Raw genomic sequence first — 12,663 nt, forward strand, 5'->3', positions numbered from 1 at the left:
TATATCATCTGTCACCAAAGCACCTTGCTTCCCCTTCCCTGTTGCGGTTGTCTGAATATCGGTGGAATATCCCTTTAACCAATTCTCCTCCCACTGGTCGCTCACATATCCGCGCCCCTGTCCACCAGAGGGTAATTTCGCATCAACAATGACTGTCTCCGCGGATTTCAAAGAAAAACTCGCCAGCATTTCAAGACACTTTCTAAAAATGTTTTGCGTTTAGCTTATTTCCTGTGTAGCGGAGCAGCACTGAACACGGACCCTGCGGCTGGTAAGCTTACATTTTCTGGGCTAGCCTGTTTGGAAGCTAGCTAGCTAGCTAGCTAGCTAGCTAGCCAGCCGGAGGTGCTATTAGCATAGGCCTCAATCTTTGTATTTAATCAGGCATGGTGGCGGCGGACAGCTCGGAGTCCGTCGCTCGTCGTGTCTGTCCACGCTGTTTTTGCCTCGTGTCTCAAATTGTTACGTCTCCCGTGAGCTGTTTATCCCTGGAAGACAGCAAACGATGTGGCTGCTAAGATAGCTTGTAATACCAGCTTCCGCAAAACCTGCCCTCATAAAAAGATGCCGAGCAGCTAGTAACAAACACGCTTAACGCTAGCTGTTTATGATGCGTATTTATGAGCGATGATGTTGCACTTGGTTTGATCTGTTCGGTTTTGCACGGGTTTTGATTGGCAAGCAAATTTTAAGATTGCACAGCTGCATTTGTGTTTGTTTTGACTGTGCTCCACGCCTTTTCATTCAATCAGATGTGTTTAATCCAATCACTGACCAACATAATTTCATCATTACCAACTGCAGATTGACAAATTCTGCCCAGTGTGATAACTATCACAGACTGATTTTAATTATTTACACCCATTGCCCAGTAAACATTATTGCACACGTCTAATCACAGTGTACCTGACCTGCTCTCTTGTTGGATGCAGGTACAAGAGCAGAGAGAGAAATCCTAAAAGAAGACACACAGCTGGGAGAGGTGTGTGTCTGCGATGGCTGGTGGAAGGAGAGGGGCGAACCGCACCACGTACTGCAGACCTCCACTCAGCAGCGAACCAGGTTCGGTCAGCAATGGGAACCACTCGACCAGCTCCCCGGTCACAGGGGTGCGATCTCGCACAAGGCAAGTCGAGCTCTGATGTGCCGCTGCTACAGTCAGGAAGGGTTCCCTCTCTTCTGGGCCACAGGAATGCCTCTGACATGGCTGTGTTGTACTCCAGATATCAGAATAACAGTGTTTTGATGGAAGCCTTTGTTTTGTCTGCAGAAATGGTTCGGGAACATGCATGTCCAGCCCCCCACTGGCTGCGCAGACGGTGGTTCCTCTGAAGCACTGCAAGATCCCCGACTTATCTGTGGATCGTAACGTGCTGTTCGAGCTCCATCTTTTCTTCTGCCACCTCATTGCCCTCTTTGTGCATTACGTCAACATCTACAAGACTGTGTGGTGGTACCCACCGTCACACCCTCCCTCACACACATCACTGGTGAGGACTCAGTGGCACAGCGACTGACTGATCACGTGTATTATGGTTGTCAGTTATTGTTGAGATGCCCTGGATGACTGGATCTGTATTGTCGTGAAGTTTGCATATCTTGCTGCAGTGTGTGTGGTGAGAGCAATAATCCTGAATCGCTCGTATTATTACAGAACTTTCACCTCATTGATTATAACATGCTGGTGTTCACAATCATCATACTGGCAAGGAGGTTAATTGCCGCAATAGTTAAAGAGGTAAGAGCTCTGTTTTTTCCTTCTGCCTTTTCAGAGTTAAGCTTTTGTCTCTGACCTGTGTTTCTGTACATTCAAATGTAAAACAGCACAAATAATGTTAATCTGTATTTGACACAAGGGTCTAAAATAAAGGCAGGATTTAAACTACATCATACACTAGAAACACCTGAGGGGTTATGCTAATGATGTTTTTCCTGTACTCTATTTGTACTGCGCCTTTTGTCTGGTAAAATCGGATTAATGCAGTTGACTTTTCTGCCTCCCTCCTCTTCTCTCCCTCAGGCATCTCAGAGTGGGAAACTATCCTTCCCTCATTCGATCTTTCTGGTGATGGCTCGGTTTGCTGTGCTGACGCTGACAGGCTGGAGCCTGTGCCGCTCCCTCATTTACCTCTTCAGAACTTATTCAGTCCTCAGCCTGCTCTTCCTCTGCTACCCGTGAGTATCCACTGGAAAAACAAAGAGGGCCGTATTCAGAGCAGAGACACGCGCTGCTGCTCTGTGGATGTGGGTAGCCGAGGCACTGCTGCCTGAAAGTGAACTAGTTTTTCACTTAATGGCTGAAGGGCAGTCTCCTTCCTCTACACTTTTTTTAACAGTGATGTGTTCTGTTTGAAACTCGTTTCCATGATCCACACTGAATGTGCTCGATGCTTCCACGTTGCCCACACACTTTATTGAAGTTCCAGTCTATATTCCTTTTATTTCATAGTTTGTTGACGCAGCTGCAGCTGTTATGGTTCCTTTTGGTGTGTTTGCGTTAATATTTTATGCTTCTATCATGAGCTGGATCTGGTGCAGCTGGATATCAGATGCGTCTGAAAGCAAGTTGTGTACCCTGTATGGTTGGCAAAACCAAGATCTGAATGACAAAAGTGATCATTCAAATCTTGTTTGCTTGGTATTTTTGATGGTTGCTGTCTCTTGAGCTATGAAGCTTTAGACTTATTAAATATTAATTGATGTGAATGCATTTCCTGGTAGGCCTGTACACATTGTTTGCATACTGTCATCCATGCTGTCTGTGTTTGCAAACACTTTCACATGCCTGGCTTTATATATCACCTAGCAAGCAGTTGACAGGCAGTGATGTACAGAAGGTGCTCAAGTTGAATATTAATATAGTTGCTCAAATACCCTGGCTGTGTTGATTGAGAGCTTCAGGTACTGTAGAAGCTAATTGTAGCCATTGTTTCCCACAGATTCGGGATGTATATTCCATTCTTCAGGCTGAGCTGCGACTTCCGTCGAGCAGGTCCGCTGTCCCCCATCGCCAGTATCGGCTCCAAGGAGGTGGGCAGCGTGGGCCGAGGCAGGGACTATTTAACTGTGCTGAAGGAGACATGGAAGCAACACACCAGCCAGCTGTACGGCGTTCAGGCCATGCCAACTCACGCCTGCTGCCTCTCCCCGGATCTCATCCGCAAGGAGGTGGAGTACCTGAAGATGGACTTCAACTGGAGGATGAAGGAGGTGCTGGTCAGCTCGATGCTCAGTGCTTACTACGTGGCCTTTGTACCTGTCTGGTTTGTCAAGGTGAGAAACTGTTGGACATCCTCAATGGTACAGGCACACAGAAAGCTCTGGCTGCAGGGTGACATACTGCGAGTCAGGCGGTGCTTTGTTTTGATTCGTCGTGGCCTAGTTTGACAGTTTGATCTGATTATCACAAGCCTGGTTCGTCACGCTGGACAGACTCATGAGTCGTGATCATAGTACACAGCAAGATTTCCCTTATCTGGTCAATACTGTCACCCCTTTACCAGGAAAATCTATTTATATAAGTCCCTATTTGACCAAAATTTTTCCCATTTGTCCAGGACATTGAAACCTTCCAGGACACTCAGTCGGAAACCCTGATACACAGTGCAGTGCCACACATTGCAGCAGCACTGAAAACATTAGTGAAGAACATGATTGACAGTTTTAAATGGCTCTTACAATGTACGCAGTATTACAATGGTCAACCTTATACATTAATTGTGCTCAATTTTGACTGTGTATTTTCTTACTTTTAGACCAGTCAACTAGTTTAAGTTTAAACTTCCATCTTATTGTCATTGTTATGAGGAACTACCCCAGAATCCTTCATGAAATGGGTGGCCTGATCTTAGCTCTCCCTAGAAAATTAATGGGATCCGACTTGACATCTGTCAGTGGATCCTGTGTGTCTGTTTCCAGAGTCTTAATTTAAGCTTTTTAAACATTAACATCATCTTTTTAAAATGTCCTTTACTCAACACTTTTCCGCCTTTCTCTTTCCCTTCAGAGTACACAATATGTGGACAAGCGCTGGTCTTGTGAGCTGTTCATCCTGGTGTCTGTCAGCACGTCAGTCATCCTCATGAGGCACTTGTTGCCGCCACGATACTGCGACCTGCTTCACAAAGCTGCAGCTCACCTGGGCTGCTGGCAGAAAGTAGATCCCTCACTCTGCTCCAACGTTCTTCAGCACATGTATGTACTGCTCATAGTCCACTGCTGGGCTTCAGGTCCATTTGAGCCAATTCCTGACCTCATTCTGCTGCCCCTTTGCACAGATGGACGGAGGAGTACATGTGGCCACAGGGAGTCCTGGTCAAACATAATAAGAACGTCTACAAAGCCATGGGTCACTACAATGTTGCAGTGCCATCAGATGTGTCCCATTATCGCTTCTATGTGAGTATCACTAAATGAACCTGCAGAACAACAGCAGATGCCAGAGCCTGCACTGACATAGCCTGCTTTAGACGTACTGTATCTGATGACATCATGTGTCTCTCACTCCCCTAGTTCTTCTTCAACAAGCCTTTACGAATATTGAACATACTCATCATCCTGGAAGGTGCCATGATATTCTACCAGCTCTACTCGTTGATATGTTCAGAAAAGTGGCATCAGACGATATCGCTGGCTCTGATCCTCTTCAGCAACTACTACGCCTTCTTCAAGCTCCTCAGAGACAGAATAGTCCTCGGAAAGGCATACTCGTACTCAAACAGCTCGTCAGACCAGAAAGTCAGTTAGACTTAAGTTATTGTTGGTCGCATTTGCTTTGGAACAACACAAACATGCCTAAGAGCTCTGTATTTTTTCTACAAACTGCATTTTGTGTCATGTTTTTGTTCTGATCTGCCATAATAAAAAGAAATATTTTTGTATTACTTTAAAGGTTTCTTTGGTTATTAAATGTGTTTTACATTCTGACCTCAAGAGGCCCCTCTAAATGAAAAGTCACACTTTTTTAATGCTGTAAAGTTGCACATTAAATTAAGTTTTAAGAAAAAAGGTGCACAAATCAGATTAGTGACATCCAGACACAAAGTTCAAGCGTGAACATCCAGGCGACCAAATCAATCAGACCCATCAGGTCACGTTCTGTCAGTGAGTTCAGATCACATGAGTAACTGGACATGAACCCTTGAATTTTCTCTCTGGACCAGTGAACCCAAAATAAGAGATTTTTGAATTTGCAAAACTTACAATTACCCTCTGGAAGTTTTTCAAGTTTTGTTTTTCTGCGTAAATGTTTTCAATGATATGGATTCAGTGGAGTTGAAATTTCAACCCTGAGTATTCAGCAGTGATTAAATATTACAGTTAGATACTCAGTTGTTTATGAAATTCAAATTATCACTTTTCATAAAGCTGGGCTATTTGCCTGAGAGATTTTAAAGAAGAACTGATGCAACAGAGGCCAAGAGATTGAATGCTCCAAAGATGCTACATCCTACAAGTCTTATAATACAAGAATATGTTAGACCCTCCCTTCTTGGTAAAAGACATGGACATGTCTTTCAAACCCCATCCCTTTAACTTACAGCACAGTCTGTCCACACTGAGGTAACCCTGCTGACCCCATCAGTACTTTCCTTTTTTGAAAGCTCCCTGCAGAACTACAGAACAAGAAGAGGAATCCCTCGTCTGCTGCCCTGATTTCTGTCCTTCTTCAAGTGGAGCGGGCTGAGTGTAAGGACAGAGGATCCGGTGTGCTGTACAGAGTGTGAAGCCCTTTGAGGCAAATTTAGGCTTGAAGAGAAGACAACTGTCTTCACAGGATGTTTATACCTGAGGTGTTTATAATATAAGAGAACGTCATCCTGTGAGGGAAGCTGTTGTGCAGCAGTTGTAGTACAAAGTAGGACGAGTCCAAAATAAATACATAATTATCAATAAAAGGTAAATCCAAAATGTGTTTAAATTCCCCTTTAAGTGACAAGGACAGCCACTAATCGAGGTCTTCCCTGTTTGGCATCAACAAATGAACAATTATTTTCATTGTCGATTAATCTGTTGATTTTTTTAAAAATATAAATCAATTAGTTGTTTGGTTAGTAAAATGTCAGAAAATGTCAATCAGTGCTTCCAAAAGCCCAGGAAGAGGTTCTCAAATGACTTGTTTTGCCCTCAACCCAAAGATATTTAGTTTACTGTCACACCAAAGTAACCAGAAACTGGAACTAGAGAATTTTGCCTTTTTATCTTAAAACATTACTCAAACCGATTAATCGATTAGCAAAATAGTGATTAATCTAACAGTTAATGACTGGTTAATTCTTGCAGCAGCAGTGATTGTCAGTGAACATGATGGGGACAGATGAACTTTGGCGACACCGTGTGGCCTGGTTGCAGCATCTTTTAACTCAGAGTAACTATAAGGGTAAACCTTACATGCTGGAACAGGGGATTTAAGTAGCAGGGAACCATCATGGGCTGATCAGCGTTCAGTCAGCAGTACACAGCATGTTGTCTGCAGCCGTGTGACAGGCCGCACACTAACACTGTCCCGCAGGCTGCTCCTCTCCTGCGCACAGAGAGGTGGACTGGCCCTTTAAGAAGGATAAAGACGACAGCTTCGCACGAGCCGAGCGCAGTGATGCCGCGCGCTACATTTCACCCGTAATTTCCGTTGTTGCTGCAGGGATAATTCAGCATCTCCCCGGTGTCCAAACAAAGACCAATCCACATGAAGTGTACTTTCACGTTTTACTCGGCGGGAGGAGAAATGTGACGCTGTGCCCAGCCGGTTTGCTCTCCGGTTCGTTATTGATTCGGTAAGTCTTGTTTGTGTCATTCGCGGACGATAAATCTGTTTACATGTCGTCTCTCATGCGGAATTTAACAGTATAGTGCAACAAACTGCTGACTGCTTACTGTTCCGAAGTCAGCTCTTCGCCTGCATTGATTCAATGCAAAAAAGAGGGATTTCAGCGAGTAAAGTTGCCGTTGTTGGTACTGTAGTGGCCATCTTTGGATTGTACTTTGAACGGAGGCTGGCGCAGTGTGTAGGAGATAACATTAAGACAGTGAATTCATCCATTGTAACAGGATAAAGCGTCATTTGGGCCCAGTGCTGAGATCGTAATGTCATTAACGCGCTCACTTGCTCCGTTAATGGAATAATAAACGACCGCTCTAATAGTCTGGAGGCTCTGATATCACTGAGCCAAACACAAAACAGCGCATGCAATCCAAAACAAGTCAAATTCATTTAGGAATATTCAAACTTATTGCAGGACTAATTCTATTTATTGGATCACTTTACACTGTTTTCTTTCCTATCTCTGGCCGCTCACTGAGTGTAAAGACCTTTTAACTCCAACATCCTGCCATAAGGAAAGCCTTCATATTAATGCAGTACATTGATTTTCTCCTTAGCCATTTGTCGGAAAGCTTTGCACATTAAGTATATTTGTATAACCTGAAACATGCTCCTCAAACTTCTGCATCTCGGTCCAGCTGATCAGTCTGTTGCCTGTCATTCATCCCACTCATTCACACAGTAATGGATTAAGACAAAGCAAAGGTTTGTTTTAGATGTTGCATTGCATATAAATGGTTTGTCTGGTTGGAAAAAGTCCTAAAACCAGTCATGCACCCTCTGTCATACATTGACTCAAGGTCTTTCCACTTAGATGCTGCTCTAAAAATATCTTTCTAGGCTGCTGTTTCACTCACTTTCTGTACACCAGGGAAGCATTACAAAGAAAAAAAAAGCCCCAAATTGCTTTCTAATGAACGCTAAATGCAATCCCTTTTAAAGTACTGGATAGCCAGATAAGTGGAAAATCTTCCTCACTGTCATATAATATTACAATGTAGTAGCGCTCCATCAACACTGTTGACTCAGATTTTTCTGTGATAGATATATAGGGGATGCTGTTAAACTGATGAAAGCATCACTGATTTTTTATTTATTAATTTTTTTCGCAGAGGAGAATCCTGATCCTGCAGCACTAATTTTGGCACAGTCAGGATCTTCCACAGTGCCTTTAGCTCAGGGAGGGGAAGGCTGTCGGTTCTCAACATCCTGCTCTTGTTGTTTCAAGACGTCCTGTACATCAGCCAGGCCGCGGCCCCCCGTCTTACTCGGGAGAGCTTCAGTTAAATAAGTCACAATGGAAGACAAACGAAAGAAACGGAGCCCAAAGGTGTCTCTCCCCCAGCCCCCTCCTCCCCCCATCAACCCCCGCAAACTCTCCGTTCTGCCCGCCAGCAAAAGTGCCACCTTCTCTCTCGGCCTGCCGCAGCCTCCCTCCCCCAAGAACAGAGGCAAGTACAAGAGGTCCATAGGAGCACCGGGACAGCCCAAAGAGGTGTTCACGGCTGTCGTAGCTCCACCAAAGACCACCAGGTTTGTGTCCTATCAGAATGGGAAGATCTTATAGAAAACAACAGTTGTTAGAAATTGCTCTTTGCATTTTTTCCCATCAGTAGAGGAGAAAAAGTGTCTGTAATACTGAAAACCACTAACTGTCAGAGTTTTAGAGTGAGTCAGAATTAGGCCCACTACACTCACCCTTCAGCACTGACTGAGAATATATACGGTTTATTGCCTCAGAATTGCTCTTGAAAGCGTTGCTCCATAACTTTTGACGAACAGCTGACATTTATTGGATAATGGTAATTGTGAAGCTACTGTGTAGCAATCGGCTAAAGTGCTTAGCCATTACCACAGAGTCATAAAGTTAGCAAACGTGAAGTTTTATTTATGTGAAGTTTTAGCCTCTAAAAGCTACTGGTCATGCTAGACCAAGCAACGCTGCAGCATCAAGACCGCTGTGTGTTGAACCAAGCATGGGCTGCTGTTATTGCTTATGAATTCGGCTTTTCATTTTAAGAGGAAGACTGTGTTATTTTCTTCTATAAATCTGCACAGACATAGATAATGCAGGCTGCCTTTCACCTTTAAATGTAGCAAAACCAACCAATACTAAATTCCTCATACTGTGTGCATGTAATGAGATGACCGAAGGCTGGACTGTTCTTTGAAAAACAACAGCAGATCACGTATGATAGTGATGTTTTCTGTCTGTTTTTTCCTCAGGCCCCACAAGGAGAAGCCCAGAGCCCCACAGCCGGCAGGCCCCAGTAAAGTAGTCCAGTCTTCCCCCCTGCAGCACTCCTTTCTCACAGATGTCTCAGATGTGAGAGAGATGGAGGGAGGCCTTCTTAACCTCCTCAACGACTTCCACTCAGGCAAACTGCAGGCTTTTGGTAAGATAACCTTGATTAGAGTGGCCACCGAGGGAATATTCTGTTACGCGCTGGAAATAAAGGCAGTTGAAAAGCGGCTTTGTTACATGAATCAGACTGAAATCAAATAGCTGTGGTGCTATTTTTACACATCTGGTGCCATGGAAATACTTCTGACTTTGCTGTAATCCTTCATCTAGAAGCGATTAGAGAAGTTCCACTTGTCTTTTTGAACTTTGTAGGTAAGGTGTGCTCATTTGAGCAGCTGGAGCATGTGCGCGAGATGCAGGAGAAGCTGGCCCGACTGCACTTCAGCCTCGACAGCCATGTGGAGGAGCTCTCAGAGGACCAGAGGAAGTGCGCCTCTGACCACAACCTAGAACACCTGCTCTGTAACGTAAGCACAAGCCACAACGGCACAGGGTCGTCCTCCTGATTTCATGATCACAGTTTTCAGAGGTTTTGAACAAGAACTTAGTTTGTGTTTCAGTATTGTCTCTGCAATGGCGGACAAGCCACTGAAACAGCATCACGTGACACAAAAACTCTCCACTGAAAGTCGACTCCAGTTCAGTTGGGTTAGGGTTAGGAGGGTGAGGCAAATTTCAGTGTTAGTGAGAATGGCAATAAAAGATATGCTTTCATTTTTGTTCTCTTTAAGTGTTTCAAGGGTCAAGAGAGTTCAGGCATTTATCACATGCAGCATTAATGAGAAGAGCTTATGACAAAACCTTTTTTTTTCCTTTCACTCTTCCCTGTTAATCTTCATGTAAAGCAGATATGCCATAAAATGAAAATTCAATATAGTTAAGAGTCTGAGAGTCATCGTACAGAATAAGCAGCGTTCAGTTACATGCTTTGCAGTTTCTGGCATGTTTAAATGTTAAATATTATCCAGCACAGGCAGTGATGTGTTGTCCAAGAATGCCTTGAAAGAGTTTCTATTGTTAGCATGTTGTGTCGCTCCCAGTTACGCACGCCCGGGGCTGGTATGCTGTCTGTGGGCAGGTTGCGATGCGATGTGTGAGGGAAGTGAGAACAAGCCTTCAGCTCATGACAGATACTGCTGCCAGGAATATTTGCCAGCTGTAGCTGCGGTGGCTAATTGTGCCTCAGAGCAGATGGGCTGTGAAGTGACTTTCCTTTGTGTGAATAAGAAGGGAAGTTGACCATTTGCTTTTGTGAACAATGTTGTCGGATGATGGGAGTTTAATTCAAATATTGACCCGACACACACACACACACACACACACACACACAGGCTCTTATGTAATATGATCACATGGAGTGATTAGTGGCCTCGCACGGCCACATCCTTTCTGTTTGGCTGTGTCTATTTTGTGATACATTTGTTCATTTGTTCCTGCAGCTGGAAGAGCTCAGCACCTCTATGTATCCTTCTGTAATTGAGAGTTTATTTCTGGGAATCACCCAGCACTCCGGGCGCAGACGCTGGAATTAAATCATCCGTTTTCTCTCCTGTAAGAATCCTTAACGTGTCCCCGTTCAGACAAAAGCTCCACTTGGCCGAGAACCAGGACCTGCCCAAGACATCTGGTCCCTGACGAAGTGAGGTGCGGAGGATGGCGACCACACACTCATCTTCTCACATCATCTAACCAGTCCAGGTTGCCATGGCATTGATCCAGCTGCCTTAGTAACAGAATGGGAAGATCCACAGGAGGAGGGGCTATTTTTCCATTTGGTCTATGAAGCCGAGGGAACAATACAGGGACTCGAAGCAGCAGAGCATGAAATGAATACTCAACCAAAATCATAAAATGTTCATTCACACGGCACAAGAAATGGTCTGAGGGTTTACTAAACAGTTCGAGGAAACGTGCTGCTTCCAAGTTTTCACCATGTTCTTGGCATCAACTAGCTTGGCTCCAGTTATTAGTGACATCATTTGGAAACATATAACTGCATCTATGTGTAGTCTTTGGTTCTCTCTGTGTTTTTTTTCTGTCACAGAGAGCACATTTCATGAGATGAGAATTTGTGTCATTTCATATGACGCCTGCTCTTTTGCATAGTTTCTGAAGGCGTTTGTCTCCGTCAGCAAAGGTAAGAAATTTGAGCCATACTTAAGTAGCAAACTTATTTGGCCCGCGTCGACGCCACTGTGGTTAGCTCAGAACTTTAAAGGGAGTTTTCACTTTTGCTATTAATCTGACCACGCTCCCTAATTTGTATATGTTTGCTTTTAAAGTTTATAACTGGGAAATGGACTGGATTTAATAAAAGGGCAAACCTTTGTTAAAACTGTATAACTGTGCATTTTAAAGGGACTTTGTGAGGAGGACCTAATTGTATGTTGATTAACTTGGATATATAAAATGGTTTATATGTTTGCTAATGTGCAGTCCAGCTACTGTATCATATATATATACACACATATATTGTAGCTAAGAGATGGAGGGGATTGTAGGGGATTTAGATTTTTTTTTTTGTTTTTGTTTTTGTGAATGAGGGCCCAGTAGCAGCATTCCTCCCAGCACAAACTAGTCCTTCCTGCTACTGAAATGCTGTAAAATCGCCTACTGTAACGTGGAGGTCACAGGGACTCTGTCTAGTCAAATATTTCCTTGTCTCCCATGACACTGTGTTGGACAGCACATTCACAGAGTAGTGCAGCTCTGGAATTAATCCCTGTACAGTTTGATTTCAAAATGGCAGCTACTTTCATAGATTTGCATTGTATTCAGTTCAAGACTTAGCAGAGATGCACCTTGGCCATAATATATAATCATTGACAAGCCAATTAAAGTGATGCTAGTGATCAATCTGAAACACCAAAGCATGTGGAAGCACTGGTGTGTTCAAGTGGTACCACCAGTCTGTTTTACTGCTACCTCTTTCTGAGTCCTTAGCTTGGATCGTCTACAGTGACAAAACATTTCTCAGTCTGGTTAAACCTTTGAAGTAGGGCTGCAACTAAGGGTTATTTTCCACTATCAGTTCATCTGCACATTAGTTTCTTAATTCACTGGTTTATCATTCAGTCTATTGAACGTCTGAAAATACTGAAACATGTCCATCTGAGTCTCCTTTTGTCTGACCAACAGTCCAAAACCCAAAGATATTCACTTTACAATGACAGTAAACAGACAAAATCAGATGCTGTTTTCACTATCTCACATTAGAGATGTTGGAAAAAGGTTGAAGAATTTTTTACTTAAACAATAGTTCGCTAATTGATTTTCTGTCTCTTGTCTAACTGACTGGTCATCTCAGCGTTGCAGCTCCACTTCAGCTATTTTCTCATTTTCTATTTCACATATTAAGAGCCGCAATTAGATTGGTTGCTTTCCATATTGTTAAGAATCTTGTGCATTCAGTAACTGTATCCATTAAACTGTAAATTAGGTCAATTCAAAGACAAATAATGTGTGTTTCTTGGATAAGATTAAATTCACTTATTTTGAAAGTCAGCAGTAAACGACTGCTCACTTCCCTTCGACCATA

The 12,663-nt window shown here is 43.5% G+C and overlaps 2 protein-coding genes across 2 annotated transcripts; both read left to right on the forward strand.

Moving 5' to 3' along the window:
- The first annotated feature begins 76 nt into the window (after positions 1-76).
- Positions 77-4,890, forward strand: tmem39b (transmembrane protein 39B). Its single transcript, XM_070979141.1, has 9 exons — positions 77-271; positions 933-1,126; positions 1,271-1,490; positions 1,655-1,738; positions 2,021-2,175; positions 2,940-3,273; positions 4,007-4,194; positions 4,278-4,398; positions 4,513-4,890. Exons 2-9 carry the CDS (start codon positions 996-998, stop codon positions 4,744-4,746), a joined length of 1,467 nt encoding a protein of 488 aa, XP_070835242.1. The 5' UTR covers positions 77-271; positions 933-995; the 3' UTR covers positions 4,747-4,890.
- Positions 4,891-6,544: 1,654 nt separating this feature from the next.
- Positions 6,545-12,628, forward strand: ccdc28b (coiled-coil domain containing 28B). Its single transcript, XM_070978959.1, has 6 exons — positions 6,545-6,773; positions 7,933-8,353; positions 9,047-9,216; positions 9,438-9,592; positions 10,565-10,587; positions 10,706-12,628. The coding sequence occupies exons 2-6, from the start codon at positions 8,118-8,120 to the stop codon at positions 10,758-10,760; spliced, it is 639 nt and encodes a 212-aa protein (XP_070835060.1). The 5' UTR covers positions 6,545-6,773; positions 7,933-8,117; the 3' UTR covers positions 10,761-12,628.
- Positions 12,629-12,663: the final 35 nt, after the last annotated feature.

The sequence above is a fragment of the Chaetodon trifascialis genome, chromosome 14 (assembly GCF_039877785.1).
Source record: "Chaetodon trifascialis isolate fChaTrf1 chromosome 14, fChaTrf1.hap1, whole genome shotgun sequence".
NCBI lineage: Eukaryota > Metazoa > Chordata > Actinopteri > Chaetodontiformes > Chaetodontidae > Chaetodon > Chaetodon trifascialis.